Source organism: Macaca mulatta, chromosome 1, assembly GCF_049350105.2.
Source record: "Macaca mulatta isolate MMU2019108-1 chromosome 1, T2T-MMU8v2.0, whole genome shotgun sequence".
NCBI classification, from domain to species: Eukaryota; Metazoa; Chordata; class Mammalia; order Primates; family Cercopithecidae; genus Macaca; species Macaca mulatta.
This window is the reverse complement of record NC_133406.1, coordinates 178,951,787-178,978,164: the sequence shown is the minus strand read 5'-3', so window position 1 is coordinate 178,978,164 and position 26,378 is coordinate 178,951,787. Positions and strand designations below refer to the sequence as shown.

The 26,378-nt window shown below is 38.5% G+C and overlaps 1 protein-coding gene across 2 annotated transcripts in view; it reads right to left on the bottom strand.

Moving 5' to 3' along the window:
- Positions 1–4,875: 4,875 nt before the first annotated feature.
- The window catches only part of TM2D1 (TM2 domain containing 1), a 40,351-nt gene continuing 18,848 nt past the window's right edge, over positions 4,876–26,378 (bottom strand). The window contains exons 4-7 of one of the 2 annotated variants that reach the window (XM_015140978.3): positions 25,792–25,883; positions 18,981–19,054; positions 7,223–7,352; positions 4,876–5,184 (exon numbers count right to left, since the gene is read on the bottom strand). In XM_015140978.3, coding sequence (XP_014996464.2) covers positions 7,242–7,352; positions 18,981–19,054; positions 25,792–25,883 — 277 coding nt within the window. In that variant the 3' untranslated portion in view covers positions 4,876–5,184; positions 7,223–7,241. Of the gene's footprint in view, positions 5,185–7,222; positions 7,353–10,196; positions 10,311–18,980; positions 19,055–25,791; positions 25,884–26,378 lie in introns of those variants that run through there. The other variant, XM_077955157.1, reaches the window with a different exon arrangement.

Sequence of the window (26,378 nt, the reverse complement as noted above, 5' to 3'; positions counted from 1 at the left end):
TCAGGAGTTCAAGACCAGCCTGGCCAATATGGTGAAACCCCATCACTACTAAAAATACAAAAATTAGTCGAGCGTGGTGGCATGTCCCTGTAATCCCAGCTACTCAGGAGGCTAAGGCTGGAGAATTGCTTGAAACCAGGAGGTGGAGGTTGCAGTGAGCCAAGGTCACGTGCCACTGCACTCTAGCCTGGGCAACAGAGCAAGGCTCTAAAAATAAAAAAAAAAAAAAAAAAAAAAAAAAAATTGATGTAGAAATTGGGTTGGGTGCTCAGGCTGCTGGCCTGTAATCCCAGCACTTTGGGTGGCTGAGGCAGGAGGCATGGTTGAGGCCGAGAGTGCAAGACCAACCTGACCAACATAGTGAAGCCCTGTCTCTATGGAAAAAAAAACAAAACAAAACAAAAAGGAATCGATATGGCACATTTGAAGCATGACAGAAGCCACTGGAGAATAAGCAGAACAGTGGCATGTTCTCATTTATTTTTTATCATTTTGGCTGCTGTGTGGAGAATATAATGTAGGAGGACAAGAGCAGAAGAGGTGCATAGTAGGTCAATAAATAGCTGAGAATGAATAAACAATAAATTTGCTTTTTTTTTTTTTTTTGAGACGGAGTCTTGCTCTGTCACCCAGGCTGGAGTGCAGTGGCCGGATCTCAGCTCACTGCAAGCTCCTCCTCCCGGGTTCACTCCATTCTCCTGCCTCAGCCTCCTGAGTAGCTGGGACTACAGGCGCCCGCCACCTCGCCTGGCTAGTTTGTTTTTTTTGTTTTGTTTTTTTTTTTTTTTGTATTTTTTAGTAGAGACGGGGTTTCACCGTGTTAGCCAGGATGGTCTCCATCTCCTGACCTCGTGATCCGCCCGTCTCGGCCTCCCAAAGTGCTGGGATTACAGGCTTGAGCCACCGCGCCCGGCCAAATTTACTTCTTTTGAATACCTTTTAAAAGGTTCAAAACACTTTTGTGTGTGTGTGTGAGACGGAGTCTCGCTCTGTTGCCCAGGCTGCAGTGCAGTGGCACGTTCTCGGCTCACTGCAACCTCCGCCTCCCGGGTTCACGCCATTCTCCTGCCTCAGCCTCCCGAGTAGCTGGGACTACAGGCGCCCGCCACCATGCCCAGCTAATTTTTGGTATTTTTAGTAGAGACGGAGTTCACTGTGTTAGTCAAGATGGTCTCGATCTCCTGACTTCGTGATCCGCCCGCCTCGGCCTCCCAAAGTGCTGGGATTAGAGCCAAGAGCCACCACGCCCAGCCTTCAAAACACTTATTAAAAACAATTTTTGTTATGTCTTGAACCATTTCACTCCAATAGTTTGCCTCAGTGACAAATCACACAGAGAAGTCACGCCATTCTCCTTAATGTTTCTCATAGCACAATAATAGGTGAATTACATTATCTATTCAGAATCAGTCGAATTTTGAGGTTTTTCTAAAAATCAAAGATAGGATCTTGAGCCTTCATAATCATAGCATCTTAAATACAAAATTACTTCACGTGATAAAAAGTTCCAAACACCACACTTTAGTCTAGAGTATTCTGGTAAAACGTTTTTCTTTGGCATATGCAGCCCAAATAGCTCTAACCTTGATCATTTTTCAAGTTGTAATCTCCACATGCTTGGCATATTCTGATAACATTGACAGGTTAAAAGCAACACTCTGTTGTATGCATAGTGATTGCTTGCAATTAACCATAATTTAGGCTGAAAAGTAGGCTGATCAGCTGCCTCACAGCAACATTTGAAAACTTATTAAATATCTCCAGTGAACTTTAGATGAAAAAGCAACAAAAACAAAATCTGTAACATTTCCACTTTTTCTTACATAGAATCTTAAAGGAGTGAAGCTGCCAATAAGACTAATTCTTGATTTAAAAAAAGACATTTTTGGCCCATATTACATCCAGTAACTGCAGATATGGATAAAGATAATGGAGATATGAAAAACAGGTAAACAATGTCCAAACGAAGTGTCTTATCCTCCTTTTGTCAAAGAGATTTTTGAGCCCACTGGCATTTTATTTTAGAAACAACTATACTATATAGCCCAGCGTGCAGTCCTCTTGCAAGTTCCAGACAGACCTCACCAGTACTTGAGGCCATTATCCCGTTCTTTTTTTTTTTTTTTTTTTTTTTTTTGAGACGGAGTCTCACGCTGTTGCCCAGGCTGGAGTGCAGTGGCGCGATCTCGGCTCACTGCAAGCTCCGCCTCCCGGGTTCCCGCCATTCTCCTGCCTCAGCCTCCTGAGTAGCTGGGACTACAGGCGCCCGCCACCGCGCCCGGCTAATTTTTTTGTATTTTTAGTAGAGACGGGGTTTCACTGTGGTCTCGATCTCCTGACCTTGTGATCCGCCCGCCTCGGCCTCCCAAAGTGCTGGGATTACAGGCTTGAGCCACCGCGCCCGGCCTATCCCGTTCTTTTAAAATGTGTTCAATACACACAAAATAAGTGACAAGAAACAGAATGCAAACTCAGGACTCAGAATATATCTATGCTTTTCTTATCATCCCATGCTGCTTGGATGCCAGACCTCTAATATGGCATCCTACCTTTTCCTTTTAAATATATCTATCAGGTGGGGTGTGGTGGCTCATGCCTGTAATCCCAACACTTTGGGAGGCCAAGGCGGGAGGATTGCTTCAGGCCAGGAGTTCAAGACCAGCCTGGCCAACATGGTGAAATCCCATCTAAGATACAAAAATTAGTGGGGTGTGGTGGCACGTGTCTATAATCCCAGCTACTTGGGAGGCTGAGGCAGGAGAATCGTTTGAACCCGGGAGAATGGAGGTTGCAGTGAGCCAAGATTGTGCCGTTGCACTCCAGCCTGGGCAACAAGAGTGAAACTCCATTGGCAAAAACAAAAACAAAAAAAACAAACCCCAAACCACTATTTCTTTTATACTCTTAGCAGTTCCATGAACAAATCCTGGCCACAGACAAAACAGAATCTTTGAAGTAAGGAATATTTCTGGGTACATAGGTACTTCTGGAAATTATACTAATCCTTTAGGCAAAAGCAGTATCATTTGTACATCACTGCTACAAGGTACTAAACGTTTCTATAGGATTGAAAGAATCCTTCCCATTCTGCCTTAAAAGGCTTAGCAGTAATAAAGAATGACTGAGCTAATCCATCTCACAATTTTGGTCACTGATCTAAAACCAGGGTTAACATATAAAACATCGGACACCGAGGGTTTAACATATAATTCATATTCATACATACTACTAACAAATTGTCATAATAGTGCTCAGTGAAAGAAAAAAAAGTTGACAAAGAATTTAAATGCATTCACATGAGTTTATTAAAAAATCTGTTAAAGAATTACGTATTAGGCAACAGAATTAGGCAAACTAGAAGTGTTCTTGTTGTAAATTTAGGAAACTAAAGTGAAAATAAAGTCTAAAGGCTTAATAATGTATTGTGAAGGGACTTTGTTTCTGTACTTCCTCAACAACCCTTTAAGAGTATAGCTTATTTGAATAAATACTTTTTAGCATCACCTGCTTTGAAACAGACTTACTGCCTGGCCAAGCTCATGACTGTAGCTATTATGCAAGGATCAAGATTACTTTTCAAAATTTGACTGCAGGTATTTCTTTTTCTTTTCTTTTCTTTTTTTTTTTTTTTGAGACAGAGTCTCGCTCTGTCACCCAGGCTCGAGTGCATTGGCACAATCTCAGCTCACTGCAACCTCCGCCTCCAGGGTTCAAGTGATTCTTCTGCTTCAGCCTCCCGAGTAGGTATTTCTTATATAGTTGAACTAATCCGACTGTGGAAACATGACTTAGTCTGGGCTTAGATGATACTAAAGTATCATTTGGGCTTAGATGATACTACAAAGCACTGTCTGCAACCTAAAGGAACTCAGGGACACTAGAAAATGGTATCTACCAACCAGTTTAACTGTGACCAAAAATATCACAGTGAAACAGTAAGTCACAAGAGAATATAAACTTCTAAAGGGCGGGGATTTTGTTCACTCCTGCATTCCCCCATATAGATCAGGCCTCCCACTTGGTGGACAAGCAAACTTGTTCAAACATCTCTTTGAACAAATCAAAGAGATATTCCTGGTGTACATTAGGGGGGCAACCAAATTCATTTCATATATTAATATTTAAAAATCTCCCACCAACTTGAGAAGTTACTACTGAATGATTTACATATGATGAAGCTAATTATACTATACTGTCCACTTTTGAGGAAAATGTGACAAAAAATTATGGTTTTTACTCTTGAGGAGCACCAACACTAGTAATTTTGAAACTGGTATGCCTGTTCCTAAAGAAAAAGTGGGATAGTATTCTGGGACGTAACATTTCATGTATTTCCATCTTCTTAAAACCCCTCTAAGCATGGTAAGAAAAACCAGTGCTAACATACAGGTGCTGCTTTTTTCAGACACTGGTACATCACTTAAGGCACCTGTGCTGGCATCTGCCCGCTGCTGCTCACAGATGGAAGACATTAATCATCTGTTGTTTGGTGCTCCCACCTTGTCCATCCGGCTTCAACTATAACTGCAGTGAGCTCGATGAGTCAGCATCTGGTCTTCCAAAAGCTAGTGTAGCACTCCCAAAGCAAAAAAGGAAAGAGTTCACACTTCAGAGGCCTGAATCAATGCCAGAAGTGTATATGTTGCCTCAAGGTTTCACAGACTCCCTAATGATCTTTAGCTCCCTGGATACCAAGGCAAAGACAGATCTGAAAGCTGCAGAAAAACAGGTGGGTGTCATACACAGGACTGAAGCCCCAGGCAATATAAATGGTATTTGTTCACACCACAGATTAACTGCTTTGAAGGATCAAAATGGGTAAGACAGCTACATTCAACATTTAAGAAGATTTTCTCAATAACAAAGCACTAAAAATGTGAATAAGTTATACTTTTATTTTTCAGAAACAAAATGACAAGTGGCAACTTGCCTTTGTAAAAGATTAAAGAGTATCAGAGTAATAAGCTATCTCTCACAGAGACAGAAGCCTGAGAAACACTATTATACAGCTCTCAAAGGAAGTCCTATTAAATAAATCTCACAATAATATACTTTTAACTAAATCAACAAAACAAAAACCACAAAAAATTATACAGAACTCATAAAATGGTATATGAATGAAAAAGAGAAATATTTAAATCCAGACACTAGAAGTTCTCTATTAAAATCAAGGACGCTCAAATCCTAAAACAGAAAAAAGAAATAGTTAAAACACAATATTTTTTAATAGTCGAATGAGGTTATTGCAGATGTACATTTTAACATTTCATTTGCTCAATATATTTTTTTCTCACTCTTGGAGCACTTCTGTATAATGCAGAGATTACATGAGTGATAATGCAGATATTGGCCTTCCTAATGGGCCCTTCAGGTTTTAAGTTTCAAATCTGACTCTGGAATCCCACCTAAATGTTTACATAATAGGCTACAAATAATGAGATTCCTCTTAAAATTACATTTGCTTAATTTTTACACACTATGGTTTAGAAACAATCTACTTTTGAAAGAGACACAATTTACAGTATGAATAATAAAAGTTACATGAAACTACACAATCCTTCTCATAAGACAGGAGAAACAATTTCCAAAACAAAAATGCCTAATACAAAATGATACAGTTGACTGGAGCTGGGGTAGGATGGGAGAAAGAGAACAACCATGTAACAGAATGTATGGAAGACCTAGATTCTAGTTTCACTTTTGACTAATCAGTTGTGTGTCTTAGTCTCAATTTCCTTAGCTCTCGATTTTTTTTCCTAGTTAAGAAGATGTAGATGGATCTCTAAGCTTTATTTTAATTTTAAGGTTCAAAGACTTATAGTTTATAAGATTTCGAAAACCTTTTGGACAATCAGTTGAATAAATTCCTTACATCTTGAGGGTGTGTCACTGTTCAATCCCATGACAATAACTACAAGGCATATCCATAATTTTACTGTTAGAAAAGAAAAAAATCCACCTAAAGGGCAAAAGTATACTTCATATCCTGTTTCTGTTCTACAAGACAGAAAACAAATGTCTATTCTCTTGCTGGCCTCTAGAAGCAGTCTTTGAGACAGAGTTGACTGAAAACCCTAGAACTAGGATAATGGTTAAGATATCTGCCCTGTATTTCTCTCTGCCTGTCTGTGTCTATGAAAGCTGCTAGACAGCTGCTAGACAGTTCAAAGTGAACTATTACATAAAAGCTACCCTTCACCTTACATGATATATAGGATTTCTCTATTACAGAGAATAATTATACCAGGAAATGGTTTTCCTGATATTCTACCAAAATCCTGAGAAAAATTTGCACTATTGGAAGATTGTTAGAATAGACTAATGTATGGTAATTGAGATTTTAAAAACCTTGTAGTAGCAGAGTTCTAGAAAACCAGAGTTGAACCAGGAAAAAGGATGGTATCTCTGACTTCAGCAGATTTATCACTTATTTAAAGCTGAGGCCAGCCAGGCACAGTGGCTCAAGCCTATAATCCCAGCACTTTGGGAGGCCGAGGCAGGTGGATTACCTGAAGAGTTCGAGACTAGCCTGACTAAAATGGCGAAACCCTATATCTACTAAAAATACAAGTTACCCGGCCATGGTGGTGTGTGCCTATAGTCCCAGCTACTGGGGAGGCTGAGGCATGAGAATTGCTTGAACCTGGGAGGCAGACGTTGCAGTGAGCCGAGATTGAGCCACTGCACTCCAGCCTGGGCGGCAGAGCAAGACTCAGTCTCCAAAAAAAAAAAGATAAAGCTGAGGCCAATTAATAATTCTTATGGGCAGAGCCAAACTTCAGGTTAGAAGAAGGACTTACAGGGAATTCAGGCTTTGGACTCTATCAGTATCTATTTTCAGTTTCAGGGAAGGAGAACCAAAGAAGGAAGTTAAAGATTATACTGACCCTTAGAGGGATGGGCAGCAGAAATATCTGCTATACTGAACTATTTACAGCACATACTTTCATCATAACCATCATATAATAAATGCCTTTTTGCTTTGATGTTACTTTTTTGTGAACTTTGTCCTTTAACCATATGCACTGCAAAGAGTCTGAAGTGGGAACCGTAGGAGCCATAAGCGTGGACTAAAATGCTTTTCAAAGGATTGAAGATGCTTCAGGCATAGGGGGACCTGAGAGGTTTATATGGTCTCTTAAAATTTTCTATGGTCCTAAAATTCTCATAATTTTATATGAATAATATACTACTATATTATATATATATATATATCACTTACTGTTTCTTTTAAAAAATATTTATGGATATAACTGCGTTTTTCTATATGTTTCATTAGTAATACTTAGTCTTGTCAGTCTGGTTCCATAGTAATCTATGATGTAACTACTTCCATCTGAAGGTCCAACAATCTAAAAGAGACAAAATTTCAAAATTATTCATTTTACAGAAGATATTTCACAACACTTTGAGTTTACTTTTCTCAGTTGTTAATAAAAGTATTTCAGAAGCAACAGAAATCCAGCTCTAACCTAAGCAAAAACAGGTAATTTAGTGGCTCATGTACCTGAAAAGAATGCTGGGATAGCTCAAAGGATCAAAAGAAAAGCTGCAGGCACCAAGGACTGAATTCTGTGCTCCCTGAGGCCCTTGGCTTCCCTGCCTCCTTGCTTAGCTCTGCTTGTCTTCATTCTGCAGAGTGGCACTCTAACTAATTGCCAACAGCTCGAGAGTCACATATTCCCAGCTCAGCAGCTCCTAATAAAGAAAGTAAAATTTTCTTCCCCAATGTTTATATACCAATTCCAGGGAAAGACTTTTATTGATCTGCTTGGTTTTTATGCCTACTGTGGACAAACCTACTATATCCATGGGAATAGATTTAATGATTGGCCAGGCCAGGCCAGGCTGCCTGTGGGAGATGAGGTAGTATCATTGACAGTCCTGCCAGAACCACCTGGAATGGAAAAGGAAGAGGTAGGAAAAACAATACACGTTCACTACCATCATCTTGTCCACTTAATCACATATGTGACGATCTAGTTAACGTAATCTCTATAAATTATCCTCTAAGGTAGCAATCTTCAAACTGTAGCCTTAAAGGTGGACAAAGATTTACCAAGGTGTATGTGGGCCCAGAGGGGAAATCAATCTTGAGATCTTAATTCCCTAAATACTCTTTGTAAAACAAATCTGCCTGATACCATGCTACAGTGGAAGCATCCTGTCAGTTTCCCTTCCCACTTCTCCTCACTGTGGTCATTTCTCCCACTTGTTAACAGTAAAGCATACCTACCATCCAGGATACCCCGAGTCTTACGATGGACTATTTCCCTGAGGTGTGAAAGCCTCTGAAGTGCCAAACAAAGGGATAACTCAAAATATTGGATTTAGGGAACGATCCTTTACTCAAAGGTCCAAAAATACATTCTGCTGTATCTGTTCCAAAGATGCATTTCCAATAACATTTTACATCTTTTTGCTTAAAAATAATTTGCAACATGTTTATGCTGTTTTGATCAACTGTGTATCATTATTATAATGACAATCCAAAAAAAAATCACAGAAAATTTTTAAATATTTTAATTTTAATGAATAAGATGATTAGTAGGAAGATTTCTTTTTTTTTTTTTTTTTTTTTTTTTGGATACAGGATCTCAGTCACCCAGGCTGGAGTGCAGTGGCATGATCTTGACTCACTGCAACCTCCCCCTCCTGGGCTCTAGCGATCCTCTCACCTCAGCCTCCCAAGTAGCTGGGACCTCAGGTGTGCGCCATCACGCCCAGCTAATTTTGTTTTTGTATTTTTTTGTAGAGACAGGGTTTCACTATATTGAACAGGCTGGTCTCAAACTCCCAGTACTAGGATAATGCTTAAGAACATCAACTGATCTGCCTGCTTTGGCCTCCCAAAGTGCTGGGATTAGGGCATGAGCCAACGTGCCCAGCCTAGTAGGAAGCTTTTAAACATAAAACTGTATTATATTAGGATAAAATTCTGTAGAAAAGAAATAAAAATAAAGGAAGAAAAGAAGCAACGTAAAAATTATAATAGTTAGTGAAGAGTTCACGCACATCTTTTTAAAGTAGGTGATATTTAAAATCCTATATTTATATTATGTTGGAGACATTTCAAAATTGATGTAACACTTTTATTTCAATATGTAAATATTTGCAGACTAGAAGTTATATCCTTTGCAACTATTTAAACTTATGATAGAAAACTTAAATGTCAATTTAAAAATATATGGAGAGTATGGACTTTGTTTTTAAAATCGAAGGACACTGCCATAAAGCATTCCTCATTTTAAAAATAAATTTGATCTTAAAACTATTCAACAAATATTTAATCCTATGATATTCCAGGTTCTATGCTAGACATTATACACAGTGAATAAAATACCATCTCTGCTAACAGGGAACTTATTCTAGTGAACTACACGTTAATATTCAAGTAGTACTTACAAAGCACGTATGTGCCACACACCATGTCAGGTGCTATTATGCACATTGACTTACTTGTTAAAGATTAAATTGATTTGGCTTGACACTTTTTTATGAATTTACATAAAAATTAACTATAATCCCCACACTCTGGGAGGCCAAGGCAGGAAGACTGCTTGAAGCCAGAAGTTTGAGACCAGTGTGGGCAAAAAAGCAAGAACTTTGCCTCTACAAAAAAAAAAATGAAAACAAAATATTAGCCAGGTGCCATGGCGTGCACTTGTAGTCTCAGCTACTTGAGAGGCTAAGGTAGGAGGATTGCTTGAGCCCAAGAGTTCAAGGTTGCAGTGAGCTATGATCACACCACTGCACTCCAGCCTGGATGACAGAACGCAACCCTATTTAAATAACCAAATTAAGTCAGTGTGGTAAAGCACTAAACTGAAAGGAAAACTTGGAAGAGAAAGCTGTCTCTTTCTATAACTAGCTGCAGGATCAAATAATTTATTCCTTCCTGGATCTCAATTTTTCTTATTGATTATAATGAAGAATAGAATAAGCTGATCGGTACAGTATTTTTAAAGTTTTAATGTCTTCTATGACTACAAGATTTAGATACAAAGACCTCAGCTTAAGCCACTACAAAGTATCATCAACACACTTTTCTATGAACTATCTGGTCACACAAGAAACTGTTTTATTTACTTTAAAAAAAAAAAAAAAAAAAAAAAGATCAGCTATAAAGATTTCTCAACTATTTAGATCCATATTCCTTTGCCAAATTTAAAAAATAAAATAAAATAAAACCTAAGACAGGGTGTAGTGGCTCATGCCTGTAATCCCAGCACTTTGGGAGGCCAAGGCGGGAGGACTGCTTGAGGCCAGGAGTTCAAGACCAGTCTGGCCAACATGGCAAAACCCAGTATCTACAAAAAAAAAAAACAAAAACACAAGAATTAGTTGGGCATTGTGGTGCACACCTGTAATCCCAGCTACTACTAGGGAGGCTGAGGCATGAGAATTACTTGAACCCAGGAGGCAGAGGTTTCAGTGAGCTGATATCATACCACTCCACTCCAACCTGGGCAACAGAGTGAGGCTCTATCTCAAAGAAAAAATTAATAAATAATAAAACCTGTTTTATTAATAAATAAAAACCCCGTTTTTTAATAAAACCTGTAAGCACCCACATACACATATATAATGTGCCAATTCTAACATATTTCATTGAGTATATTATTGTATTATTAATTATAAAATTACATATCTTTTATAAGCACCCACATACACATATATAATGTGCCAATTCTAACATATTTCATTATGAGTATATTATTGTATTATTAATTATAAAATTACATATCTTTTAAAATATCCCATACTGGATGGGAGGTTGAGGCAGGAAGATTGTTTGAACCCAGGAATTCGAGGATGCAATGAGCTATGATCATGCCACTGCACTCCAGCCTGGGCAACAGAGCAAGACCCTGTCTCTAAAAAAATAAAGTAAAATATCCCAATACTGGGAATTTTTTTACTCAGTGAATATGTCCACGTCCATTTGTTCATAGACAACAGAATATGAAACCTAAAATTATGAGTTTATTTCTCTGCTAAGAAATATCCTGAAGCTGGCTGGGCACAGTGTCTCATGTCTGTAATCCCAGCACTTAGGGAGGCCGAGGCAGGAGGATAGATTGAGCCCAGGAGTTTGAGACCAGCCTAGGGAACAAAGTGAGATCCTGTCTCTATTTGTAAAAACAAAAATTTAGAACAGACAAATTCAAAAAGACAAAAAGTATAACAGAGGTTACCAGAAGGTGGGAAGAGAAGGGGAAGGAAGCTATTACTTAAGGGGTACAGTATTTTTGGAGTGATGAAAAAGTTTTAGTAATAGTGGTGACAGTTGTAAAATATTCTGAACATAATTAATGCCACTGAACTGTACACTTAAAGATTAAAGTGGCAATGTTTATGTTATATATATTTTACTGTACAAAAAAAGCTATTATCTTATTTGCACTTATTAATGTTATAGTATTAATGTTTGCAATTTATAAACTTTTGATTTTGTTAGTGTAAAATGTAATTTGTTTATATATACTTAGGTGGCATTCTACTACGAATAAAGGGAAAAAAATGTGGTTACCAGTAAGTACTTTATCACCTCAACTTTAGCAATTGATATGACCCCTCATTTAACAGCACTGTCAGTGAAGTCATGCTTCTTAGGTAACTCAAATATTTTATAAATTTCAAATGTAATGAATGAATTAAGTGAAAGAAAAAAAAAAGAGCATTTATATCAATCTACACTTTCTCTATCTAAAAGACTTCTGAGTTCCTCCATACAAAGAATGCCAACAATAACATCAGCAAGATCAGATCATCTCCTGCAAACCTACCAATCTGGTGATGAAAGTCAAATGATTCAGCTGTCTGCAAGTAAAGGATAATGCAACCTGTATCCATCCCAACTCCCCCAAATAACTAATACTTTCTTAAAAGTCAAACTACATTTTTGTATCCATATTTCACATCTGTGTGTGATTAATTTTAAGATGATGCTATTTAAACCATCTGATTAGTCACATTTTAATTATCAAAATTCCTACACAGTGCCAGAATTTATGCATTCAGAACACCTGACTTCATTTGATTTAAATAATTCTTAATATTAATCATAAATGACCAATATAAACACTATTCTTTAAGACATGAATAAGAGTCAACATTTACATCCTGAGGAAAACACAGCTTTGGGATTTGTCTCAGAACCAGTTTAAGATATTCTTTGTGGCCGGGCGCGGTGGCTCAAGCCTGTAATCCCAGCACTTTGGGAGGCCGAGACGGGTGGATCACGAGGTCAGGAGATCGAGACCATCCTGGCTAACACGGTGAAACCCCGTCTCTACTAAGAAATACAAAAAACTAGCCGGGCGAGGTGGCAGGCGCCTGTAGTCCCAGCTACCTGGGAGGCTGAGGCCGGAGAATGGCGTGAACCCGGGAGGCGGAGCTTGCAGTGAGCTGAGATCCGGCCACTGCACTCCAGCCTGGGCTACAGAGTGAGACTCCGTCTCAAAAAAAAAAAAAAGATATTCTTTGTTTTGAAAATCCTCTTAAAGGCACTAAAAAAAAATCTACCCACAGGGTAAGTGAACTAAGTGAAATCTACTTAATTAAGGTCACATGATAGAGTAAAAGTTACGAAAATTATCAGTCACTTCGGTTTTTCAATTTATTTTCCCAATAAATCACACCAGGGTTAAATAATGACACAGGGAGCTATTTGAAGGATTTGGTATCTATAAAATGTCCTCTGTGGCCAGGCACAGTGGCTCACGCCTGTAATCTGAGCACTTTGGGAGGCCGAGGCAGGCGGGTAACGAGGCAAGAGATCGAGACCATCCTGGCCAACATGGTGAAATCCCGTCTTTACTAAAAATACAAAAATTAACTGGGCACAGTGGCGCATGCCTGTAGTCCCAGCTACTCAGGAGGCTGAGGCAGGAGAATCACTTGAACCCAGGAGGCGGAGGTTGCAGTGAGCCAAGATCGTGCCACTGCACTCCAGCCTGGGCAACAGAGCGAGACTCTGTCTCCCTACCCCTCCGCCCAAAAAAAAAAAACAAACACACACTCCTCTGTGGCTGGGTGCAGTGGCTCACACCTGTAATCCCATCACCGTGGGAGGCCAAGCCAGGCGGATCACCTGAGGTCAGGAGTTTGAGACCAGCCTGGCTAACATGGTGAAACCCCGTCTCTACTAAAAATTAGCCGGGCACGGTCGCGCATGCCTGTAATCCCAGCTACTCGGGAGGCTGAGGCAATAGAATTGCTTGAACCCGAGAGGCAGAGGTTGCAGTGAGCTGAGATCGTGCCACCGCACTCCAGCCTGGGCAACAGAGTGAGACTCCATCTCAAAAAAAAAAAAAAAAAGTCCTCTGTTTTTATGTATTATTGTCCTACATCTAGCAAACTATCAAGTATACCACCTTTTCCAGCATTGGTAGTAGACTATGGCAATTATGCTATTAGTCCTTCTTTTGATCAAAAAGGGATAGGCTATGTCTTTGACCAAACAAACTGGCTCACACAGAGGTGATTCCATAGCCTTGGCCATATTTTGGTCTAAACTGAAAAGCTTAGGCTTTTAAAAATGTTTGTAAAATACAAAGATTTTTAAAAAGATAAAAATTAAGGAAAGTGTTTATTAGGCCTACAGTCCCCAAGGAAATATTTTATTATTATTATTATTATTATTATTATTATTTTTTTTTGCTTAGGCAAAAGCACTCTGTTGCTTAGGCTAGAGTGTAGAACTACAATCACAGTTCACTCTGCAACCTTGATCGATCTCTCAGGCTCCAGTGATCCTCCAACCTCAGCCTCCTGAGTAGCTGGAACTACAGGCATGCACCACCGCACCTGGCAAATTTTTAAAAAAATTTTTGTAGATAAGGAGTCTCACTGTGTTGCCCAGGCTGGTCTGAAACTCCTGGGCTCCACTGATCCTCCCACATAGGCCTCCCAAAGTCCTGAGATTATAGGCATTTATCTGGAAATATTTTGTTTCCAAAAATAAATGGAATCTATTATCAGACTATTCTTGGAAAAGATCATAGGTTCCTCTAGGGCAAGGACCCCATGTTATTATACCTAAGTTGGTGCTCACTAAAACGATTTCCAATGACGGCATAATTTATAGTTTATCACATCAACTCTCATTTTTATTCATTACCTCTCAAGTGACACTGTGAAATTTAGGAATTTAGCCCTATTATGTTGTGAATATTTGTGTCCCTATAAAATTCCTATGTTGAAGTCTAACCCCCTATGTGTTCATACTAAGAGGCAGGGCCTTTGGAAAGTTATTAAGTCATTAGGGCTCCACCATCCATTAATGGGATTAATGACCTTATCCTTTACACCATGTGGGCACATATAGAAGGCACCATCCATGAAGCAGACAGCCCTTACCAGACACTGAACCTGATGGTGCCCTGATACTGGACTTCCCAGCCTCCAGAACTATAAGAAATAATTTTCCATTATTTAGAAATAATCTAGTCTAGGCCACACACAGTGGCTAATGCTTGTAATCCCAGCAGTTTGGGAGGCCAAGGTGGGTGGATCATTTGAGGTCAGGAGTTCAAGACCAGTCTGGCCAACATGATGAAACCCCGTCTCTACTAAAAATACAAAAATTAGCCAGGTGTGGTGGTAAGCACCTGTAATCCCAGCTACTCAGGAGGCTGAGGCATGAGAATCGCTTGAGCCTGGGAGGCAGAGATTGCAGTGAGCCAAGATTGCGCCACGATTGTACCACTGTACTCCAGCCTGGGCAATAGGGCAAGACTCAGTCTCAAAAAAAAAAAAAAAAAAGAAAGAAATAATACAGTCTAAAGTGTTTTGTTATAGCCCCAAATGAACTAAAACAGGTCCTACAGGAAAACAATGACTTTTTAAAAAACTACCATTTTCAGCATCTCATCTTGCTTGTACTCGGCACAAAGCCACAATTTGTATAAGGCATACTGCATACAGTTCCAAATCAGCAAAAATTTTTGAGGGCATACTCTGTTTAACATACTACTGGTACTATAGGAGATTAATAAAAGTCATTTTTCCTCAAAAAAATTATGAGTGAAAAGTCAAATCCATTGTTTAAAAGTTAAAAACTAAAACAAAGCAGTACATATAGTATTAGAGTGGCATATAATAAATATCAAATTCATGAAACATACTTTACCAGTCTGTTAAATGTATTTATAAAATTCATAACTGTTTCAGACATTATGCTACTTTTTTGAATTTCTGCTGCTTACATGGTTACTAGTCCTTTAAGGAAATCCACTCTGTTATATTAATAGGAATGAAAAGCAATTTCTTCCATGATGAACAGAATCTTTAAAAAACTGTGACAAAGAAAGAACCCAGCATACTTCCAATAACTTTCTACATTATAACACTTATTTCCATTTTACCTCCACACATCCTCATCTTTCTGATTTGTGGCTGTTTGTCTCCACTTAACATAGGAGACTTTCTTTTCCTTTTGTTTTGCAGAATATACATCAGTGGTTTTGGTATAATTAAAAATGCCCAGGTCAGGCATGATGGCTCACACTTGTAATCCCAGCACTTTGGGAGGCCAAGGCAGGCAGATCACATGAGGTCAGGAGTTCGAGACCAGCCTGACCAACATGGTGAAACCCTATCTCTACTAAAAATACAAAATTAGCTGGGCATAGTGGTATGTGCCTGTAATCCCAGCTACTTGGGAGACCGAGGCAGGAGAATCGCTTGAACCTGGGAGGCAGAGGTTGCAGTGGGCCGAGATCGCACCACTGTACTCCATCCTGGACGACAAGAGCAAAACTCCATCTCAAAAAAAAAAAAAAAAAAAAAAAAAAAAAAAAAAAAAGCCCAGATTGCATGAATGAGGAAAGAGGTTTAAATACAATCAAAAAACATTCTCATTTTTCTGATAAAAACCTTGTATTGTCTAATCTATCTTTCATGACATGTATAAAAATATAAGGAGGCTGGGGGCAGTGGCTCACACTTGTAATCCCAGCACTTTGGGAGGCCAAGGTGGGTGGATCACCTGAGGTCAGGAGTTCGAGACCAGCCTGACCAACGGAGAAACCCCATCTCTACTAAAAATATAAAATTACCCGGGCGTAGTGGTGTGTGCCTGTAATCCCAGCTACTTGGGAGGCTGAGGCAGGAGAATTGCTTGAACCTGGGAGGCAGAGGTTGCAGTGAGCCAAGATCGAGCCATTGCACTCCAGCCTGGGCGATGAAGACACCATCTCAAAAAAAAAAAAAAAAAAAAATATATATATATATATATATATATATGTATATATCTATATGGCATAAAAGAATGAGTGTCTTTAAATCTTCAAAACTACCTTATGAATAACTATATATGTAGTAGTTATAAACAATAGTTACCCACAGCTGAAGGATGGTATGCTATACATGTATCATTGATTTAGATTTTCTTGACTGTATTCTATGTATTATTTCATGCCATGCATCATCATTCATATTATCTGTATATTTTTAGGAACAAAAAGTAGAACTTCCAAAGTTTAATAACAAATAGACAAACTCATAAAAGTATTTTCAGTAAATACAGCGACATGTAAAGCTTACTTTAACAATATGGGCATTACACTTTGTATTGTTTCTGTTCAAAGACAAACTATAACTAGACTCTTCGATTTTTGTTATAAACACTGTGAAACAAAGTATGGTATTTTTTATAGGTCTTGAATCCATGCCCGATACATTTATGGGATCACAGTCCAACAGAAACACATTGCTACTCATTGGGAAATAATATTTAATGGCAAAAAAGAAAGAAAGATAGAAAGACAAGAAAGGCAAGAAAGAGAGAGAGAGAGAGGAAAGAGAGAGAGAGAGGAAAGAAAGAAAGAAAGAAAAAGAAAGAAAGAGAGAAAGAGAGAAAGAGAGAGTGAGTGAGTCATGGAGAGAATGGGGAAGGAAAGAAAAATAAACAAAAAAATGAGCCAGGGCCATGCGCAATGGCTCATGCCTGTAATCCCAACACTTTGGGAGGCTGAGATGACAGGATCACTCGAGCCCAGGAATGCTCCTCTAAAACTGATGATGTCAACATCAAATGTGAAATATGTTAAATGACATGAAGAATAAGGCTACCCATCTTATTTGGCTATGCTTGAAATGGATTTATTATAATCTCCCTCAATTTGAAAGCAGTCTAAACTGACCATACCTGTGAAAATGTCTTATTTAGGGAAATTTACTGCAGATGTTTACACACTCTATTTCTTAATGTGATAAACTCCTAATCCCAGATGATCTTTAAGTTAAATAACTAGAGGCCAGGTGCAGTTGCTCATGCCTGTAATAATAGCCCTTTGGAAGGCTGAGGTGGGCAGATTGCTTGAGCTCAGGAGACCAGCCTGGGCAGCATGGCAAAACCTCATCTCTTCAGAATATACAAAAATTAGCCGGGTATGGTGGTGCACACCTGTAGTCTCAGCTACTTGGGAGGCTGAGGTGGGAGGATGGCTTAAGCCCAGGAGGCAAAGACAGAGGTTGCCAGTGATCTCAGATCACACCACTGCACTCCAGCCTATGCGACAGAGTGAGACCCTGTCTCAAAGAAAAAAAAAAAAAAGTTTTTATTGTAAAAAGTTCAGGTATAAATGAATCAGAAAGCAGTGGCTGAATCAAATTAGTTCTATAGTTCTATAATTTGATATAACTAAAGCTACAATGCAATAATATCACCAAAGAAAGAACCCAGCATGAAAATATTAACTAAATGGTTTAGTTTCAAAGACACTTTGAATTGTGGGTATCTTAACTCAAAGAATCCCAATAATACATTAAATTCCTTGGATCCTCACTGAAAGTGAGAAACTCATTTCTAAGCATATGTGCACAAGTACCTTAGCCTCTTCATGCCTGCATGCCTGTCCCACAGTCAGAAAAGGCAGGATATTTGGTTAGGCATATGTTTACGAGTACAGACAGGAAAATTCCAACTTTAAAACCAAATATTTTCCTTGTTTAATTCTGGTATCTTATTGGTCCATATGCTGCCTCCTCCTCACAGTATGGTATCCCAATCTCCTAGATTGTGACTTTCTTTTAAAGCATAATGATAACATCAAGCAGACAGAATTGAAGAGTGGAAATACTATATGAGAAAGCAGAGCAAAACAGATGATGCTCTAAATGCACACTGACACACTTGCTGAAGATGTTAGGTGCTCCATAAATGCTTGTTGAAATGCTGTTTGTCAACATTTGTTGTGAAAAATTCATCTCTTTCTCTAAGAATCCTCATGAGTTAACCACAATCAGTTCTACATAATTTAACAGAAAACATCTGGTGGCACTTTCAAATGTTACGGACAGCATTTCACAAACTATGCCTGCCCCCAGCCTCACTGCAGCAGGAGAAAATGAGGCTAAGGAGAAAAGCAAGATAAGTTATCAGGAGAGCCCCAAACATGTGTATCATTTGTTTATACATATCTGGTCTACATTCTCAGATTTTCTAAAGAACGCCCCCCGCCTTTTTTTTTCCTTTTTAGCTTAAGCTAGCTGGATTTCAGTTTCTGTAATTTGCAAACAACACAATACTAGTATAGAAGGCCTGTCCAGTGCAAAAGAAAATCTTGTCTCTGCCTCCACAATGTCCATATGTATAACAGAATCCTATCAATGCTTTTATGGTAATTGACAAGGTGACAGTAACTATGAGGAAAAGAAATGGTCTGAAAAACAACCACAATCCCTCTTGGAGACAACATATATTAAAAAGCTTTTGAGAAGTTATTCAGTAAAGAAACTTCTTTAACTCAGTTGAACTCACATTTACAAATCATATTTGAGCATGGAATTTTTTAATGAACTTCTTATGTCTTTGAGAACTACTAACTGGTAGAGCACTAGTACATGAAGACAAATGAAAACAACCATTCATATCTGTTTCCTTGTATACTAATCATTTTAAGTATAACAGGAGATCACAGAACTCAATTTTGAATGTAAAAGTAGTTTATATTCTAGATTGAGAAACTTACCTGCATTGAAATAAGAATGAAATCAATTAGGCTCCCAATTCCACAAAATCCTACAGTGCAAAACTTTAACAAACCTAGAAAAGAAGGTAAAGTCATTTATAATCTGGAAAGTCTTCTAAATATTAACGAACTGTTCCATTTTCCAATACACCATTATTTTACATATATATATATAATGCTCTTTATATCAAGAACATAAAAGTAACACTTTAAAAAATCAAATCTTCATCTGAAAATGAGAAGAGTTTAAAGGAACCCTCTACATAGAAATGCCAAAAAATAATGTGTTAGTTCCCTTAACAAATAAACATTAGTAACTGAAAAAAAAACCTCAATATAATCTAACAAAATTTCTAAGAGAAAAGGCCTAAGGAAATAATCTTTAAATCTCAATACACCAGTTACAAAACATCTTTTAGTCCTAAAATCCTTAATTACTTATTTAGACTTCATACATTATGTGACCCAAAATTCACTATACATTTGGAGAGTTAAAATATATAAATTGTCATGCCAAAAAAAAAAAAAAAATCAGGAAAAAACACTGCTCTTGTTGTAAAATTGCAAAATTTTATTAGCAATCCAATTACCTTTAATTTATCTTACATATTTCTTTTCCTAAGGATCTCCTGTTTATTAGCTCTATAGTCAAAATCAACAACTCTGTGCTGATCACTATATATGGCTTTGTCCTTGGTCCCAACCCAAGAGCTCAGATGCTAAAATAGATGATAACAGAGTATCTAATATGAGACATCTACAACAATATAACCCAAAAACAATTGTAAGAGGCGGATTGCGGTGGCCTGGGGGTGGGATGATTAATCTCTTATGAATTTAAACTTGAGTTTCTTACAAGACATCTCATATGAGATATAAAAATGGTGTAAGACAAGACTCTTTGTGAAAATGTAGTTCCATATATCAACTACAAATAGATGCCAGCTAAAAATCCTGTGAGGATGAGATCACCTCCCACAACCTGAGAATACACAAATAAGATTGAACTATGTTGGGACATTAGATGACTTTTTCCCCCACATATAGCAGAATAATGTTGTAAGTACAGAAATAACATGGTGGCAATAAGTTAATAACTATTAAAATACAGAAATAACTAAAAATTTTGCTTTTCATTTTCCTCAAAACACTTACTTACCTAACATTTTATCTGTCGCATAGAAGCCCCATTAGGGCAGGGCCTTTTATCTGTTTTCTTTACTCCTGTGTCCTTAGTGCCAACGACATTGCCTGGCACATAGTAAATGCTCAATATTTGTTGCATAAATTGACAAATATTCTCATATTTCTGCTTCCCAAACACTCCCATCATTCCATCCATTACCTTAATAATAACTCCCTTCGTTTTTTCATTAGTTGCATGGTACTATAGTAACCCAAAGAAAATTGTCTGCTGAGATTTTATCCACTCAGTGTATTTTATATTTCCGAAATGTATTCCTCTTCACATAGCATGTTAGTAGAAATTTGAGAATGTCATAGTTTTTCTTTCTTCAATTTGTTTATAAAAAAGAACACTGGCCAGGTGCGGTGGCTCATGCCTATAATCCCAGCACTTCGGGAGGCTGAGGCAGGTGGATCCCCTGAGGTCAGGAGTTCGAGACCAGCCTGGCCAACATGGTGAAACCCTGTCTCTACTAAAAATACAAAAATTATCCAGGCATGGTGGCATATGTCTGTGATCCCAGCCACCCAGGCGGCTGAGGCAGGAGAATCACTTGAACCTGGGAGACAGAGGATGCAGTGAGCCGAGACTGCACCACCGGACTCCAGCCTGGGCAACAAAGGGAGACCTCGTCTCAAAAAAAAAAAAAAAAAAAAAAGAGAGAGAATATTAAGTATGGTCCCTCTAAAGTTATATCTTTAACTGCTAATCCATGAAGAATAGGTAATCACATCAGGGCTTTGGCTTTTATTGTGCCATTTTCAAGATTGTTCTTCCTTTTAGGCCACTTCTTTAGAGAAGTCTTCCCTAACCTGCCTGTCTGAAGCCGCATGCCACCCTATCCCTGCCCCGTAACCCACTATGCTCGGCTACTTTTTAAAATTTTTTGTAGGGACAGGGTCTCACTATGTTGCCCAGGCTAGTCTTGAACTCCTGGGATAAAGTGATCCTCCTGCCTTGGCCTCCCAAAATGCTTGGATTACAAGTCATCACATCTGGCCTAAATTTCTTTTTTTTATTTTTATTTTTTTTCTCATACCTCTCAGGGATGAATGAAGGTTTTGAATTATAATAACTGTAGTAGCAGAAATAGTGACAACAAAAGTTGTTGCTGGGCTAACATTTATCAAATGTATCTTACCTCGCTTAATTCTTATTGCCCTTCCTATCTGTGTTCATAAAGTATTTTTATATTTGAAAACGTAAAACGAGGTTAAGGTGGCATTATTGGGAACTTCATTACTAAAATCATCCTTTGCCTTAAATTTGTAGAAATAGATAGACCATAGTTAACATCACACGTTTGGAGTAAGATATGCTGTAAGTCACTGTAATGATTAAACCTTCAAGTTTTTTTTTAACACTGAACTGGTAAGTTTAAATGTGTTACTCCAGGAGTTTCTTTCTTTTCTTTCTTTCTTTCCTTCTTTTCCTTTCTCCTTTTTTCCTCCTTCCCTTCCTTCTTTCCTTTGCAGTTTCTATTTCCAAGGGTCTCACTGTGTTGCCCAAGTTGGTCTTGAACTCCTGGCCTCAAGTGATCCTCCTGCCTTGGCCTCCCAAAATGTTGAAATTACAGGTGTGAGTCACCACACCCAGCCTCTTGATTTTTTTTTTTTTTTTTTTTTTTTTGAGACTGAGTCTGGCTCTGTCGCCCAGGCTGGAGTGCAGTGGCCGGATCTCAGCTCACTGCAAGCTCCGCCTCCCGGGTTTACGCCATTCTCCTGCCTCAGCCTCCGGAGTAGCTGGGACCACAGGCGCCCGCCACCTCGCCCGGCTAGTTTTTTGTATTTTTTAGTAGAGACGGGGTTTCACCGTGTTAGCCAGGATGGTCTCGATCTGCTGACCTTGTGATCCGCCCGTCTCAGCCTCCCAAAGTGCTGGGATTGCCTCTTGATTTTTTAAAACAGCTTTATTAAGCTATAAATGACATACATTAAAATGACATACAATGACATCAATGACATACAATGACATACAATGTACATATTTAAATGTACTATTTGATAAATCTGACACTTGTAAACACCTGTGAAACAATCACTATAATAAAAAAAAGAACATATCTGTCACCCCTATAGTTTCCTCACGCCCCTTTGTAATTTCTATTTCTTGTCTCTCCTTGCCCCAGTCTTTCCCCAGCAAGCACTTATCTGCTTTCTGTCACTATAAATTTGTTAGTTCCTTAAACTTTTAAATATCGTCTCTGATCTGTTCTCTAATTTCCTTAAATGTATTACTCCAGGTGTAGGTAATATTTACCAGTTCCAAACAAAGATATTCTTCCCTTATCTAATATTTTATCTTAGCAGAAACCTCTCATGTTCATTTTTGTGAAGCATCCTTAAGAAGGGGTTCTGTAGCAAAATATCTAGATTTTCTTAAATTCCTTACTCTGTTATGGGTGTTATTACATTACTTTGCCAATAAACATATTTCTATGTCATTGTTTTAAATGGTGCATAATATTCTGCTCTGTTATACACTGTACCTTAATTTTTTGAGACAGTTCCTCCCTAGTGAACATTTAGCCTGTTTCTAGCTTTTTTGATATTCATATGACAAATATTTATCAGAGTCTTACCGTCTGTCAAGTTCTGTTTAGGACACCAACTTGCATAAGACAGATGAGGCTTCTGCCTTTAAGAATGTATATTCGAGGCCAGGCACTGGCTTACGCCTGTAATCCCAACACTTTGGGAGGCCAAGGCAGGCAGATCACCTGAGGTTGGGAGTTTGAGACCAGCCTGACCAACATGGAGAAACCCTGTCTCTACTAAAAATACAAAATTAGCTGGGCGCATGCCTGTAATCCCAGCTACTCGGGAGGCTGAGGCAGGAGAATCATTTGAACCCAGGAAGTGGAGGTTGCGGTGAGCTGAGATCGCACCATTGCACTCTAGCCTGGGCAACAAGAGCAAAACTCCGCTCAAAAAAAAAAAAAAAAAAAAAAACAGAATGTACATTCCAGAGGAAGACTGAAGTGAATGAATAAACAAATCCCTGAGGCTAACAGATTTATAATTAGCACTATGAAGGAAAAAAAAAAAAAAGCTATATTTAAGTAGGACTACTGCTTTTCATAACCATGAAGAAAGATTAAGTAAGTTTAGTTTTAAAATGGGATTTTTTATTTATTTTTTTCTTTTTTGTAGAAATGGGATCTCACTATGTCACCATGTTGTCTCTGCTGGCCTCAAACTCCTGGCCTCAAGCAATCCCCCCACCTCAGCCTGTTGAGTAGCTGAGTCTATGGGCACACACCACTGTACCCGGCAAAAAACTGAATTTTAGATTTTGTCTATAACTACTTTCATTGCAGTCAACATTGTATTACGTAGTTAAGAATTTTTTTTAAGGCAGTGATCATTTAAAATAAAAATGCCTAAATTTCTTAACCTTGGATTCTTAATAGAAATTAAAATTTATTTAAAATATTTATAAATTTTAAATTGGCCAGGCACTGTGGCTCTTCCCTGTAATCCCAGCACTTTGGGAGGCTGAGGTAGGACGACAGCTTGAGCCCACGAGTTCAAGAGCAGCCTGTGCAACATGGCGAAATCCCATCTCTACAAAAAAATACAAAATTAAGTCAGGCGTGGTGGTACATGCCTGTAGTCCCAGCTGCTCGGGCAGAGCTGAGGACGGAGCATACCTTGAGCCCAGGAGGCTAAGGTTGCAGTGAGCCAAGATCGCACCACTGCACTCCAGCCTGGGCAACAGAGTGAGACCCTGTCACAAAAAAAAAGAAAAAGAAAAAATATTTTATTGCTTCTGATACCTAAAAGGATAACTTCTGATATCTAAAGGACCCAACTCCACAGCAAGGTACTCAAAGCATTTTATAATCGGACCATAGACTACCTCTGTAGGCAGTGTCACCTCCTGCAATGTTCTTCCTACACGATCAGCTAAATTATCCCCTCATCTCTCAGTGTACACCTATACACTTTACACATGCTGTTCCCTGCCATGCCTTCAACCTCTGTAATCTTTTCATCCTTCAAAACCTAGCTCAAATGTCACCACATCTAAGAACTTCCTTCAGTCAACTGCGTCAGTCCCTTTTCCTTACTCTCACAGAACTTTGTTATGGTTCTGTTATGGTGCTGTACCATAAATTGGCCTACTAACATGTTTATTTTATTTTTAACCAATATACACTGTGACCTTCATCATTATTTCCATATCATTTAGTTATTTAAATGTTGAATGTTTAATTAAATAAACAAGTATATATAGTACTTTATGACTTTTACTTAGGAACTTATAACACTGAGTTTTAGTACAGCTATCAGAAATATACCTACCATCAACCCCACAGTGAAGACTTCTCTTTGATCTTTTGTGGGTAGCAACATGGAAGAAATAAGGTTAGCTTTGCTAGCTAAAAGGCAGAGCATTCAAAAACTTTAAATTTGCTCAGTGAAGGGCTAATATAGAAGCAGACTACTACAGTAAATAAAGCATGATCTCTGGAGCCAGAAAATTTGGGTTCAAATTGAGGTCACTAGCTGAGTGTCCTTGGGTAAATCTCTTAATCTTGTGACAATTTTCCTATCCATAAAACAAAGATGATAACAACAAATATGTCACAGAATAAAGGAAAGCCTCTAGACTCAGTAAATCCCTTAACCTCTCTGGTGACAGTTTCCCTACCTGTTAAAGAGGATTTAAAGAGGATGATAAACTCAGAGGGTTGTAAGGCTTCAATAAGGGCAGGCATGTGAAAGTACTGTTTAAACAAAAGCTATCGTAAAATGTAAATAGTTTTCATAAGCATTAGTAACTACGGTAAATGTGATTACAGCAAGAAGGAAGATATAGAGAGCGGGGCTAAGGGTGATAGAAGTCAGGGCTCCCACTCCAGCTCAAGCTGGTCACCAAAGTTCCAACCCCAACTTGTTCTGAAAGAAGTGCATAGTTGTTTTTTTTTTTTTTTTTGAGACAGAGTCTTGCTCTGTCACCCAGGCTGGAGTGCAGTGGTGTGATCTCGGCTCACTGCAACCTCCGCCTCCCAGGTTCAAGCAATTCTCCTGCCTCAGCCTCCCGAGTAGCTGGGACTACAGGCGCCTGCCAACACGCCCAGCTAATTTTTTGTATTTTTAGTGGAGACGGGGTTTCACCGTGTTAGCCAGGATGGTCTCGATCTCCTGACCTCGTGATCCACCCGTCTCGGCCTCCCAAAGTGCTGGGATTATAGGCGTGAGCCACCGCGCCCGGCCCAAGTGCATAGTTTCTAATCCCAGGGCAGTGATGAAAGAGATTTGGGCAGAAGGAAATATTTTTTGGAGTGGTAGAGGATGTAAATTTGTTCATAAAACATTTACTAAACATCCAGTGTGTGCCTAGCACTAGCAGTGACAGTTCCAGTCTACTATCTTAAGTAAATGCCTACACTATCTTCTGTGTGTTTTCATAAAGGTGAAAACAGGAAAAGAGTATTTCTTACCTAAGCTGAACTGTTGGGCTAATTGATAGCTCTATACTCACAGAAGAATGTTAACTACTCAACTCCAATTATACAGAACTTATAATAAATACACAGAGATTTAATCTATAAGAACACATACAATTCACTAAAATGTAGGTTTCATAAGGATTTTTTTTTTAATGAAACATACGCACCCAAGGCAGGGTATCCCAGGTAAAATCGATCTGCTCCCAACCATCCAAGAAAAAGAGACAATGCGACTGCCACTTTGTATGAATAGCCATTTCTGCAAAAAATTAAAATCTGAGTGTCATATTCATATATTTCCAATGTGGACATTTTAGAAAACAAAATTATTAGCTACTACTTATTTGTTAATTGGTTCATTCACTCACTCAATTAATGTTTTTTGGATGCCTACTGTATGTCAGGCACTATTCTAGGCTACTGAAATGTATTAACGAATAAAAACAACAAAAATCCCTATTCCCGTGGAGCTCACAGGCTAGTGATAATAAGCAATAAACACAAATATATTTAAAAAGTAAATCATATGTTAGAAAGTCAAAAATGTTACGGAAAAAAACAAGTAGAGCAGGCTGTGTAGAATGCCAGGAGCCATTTAAATGGCGTGGTAAGAGTAGACCTCATTGAGAAGGTGATATTTGAGCAGAGACCTGAGGGAAGTGAGTGAGATGGCCATGCCATGCTTCTGAGGAAAGAGTGTCACAGGCAAAAGAGACAGGCAGAACTATCAATTTGAAGTCAAATTTCATCATGT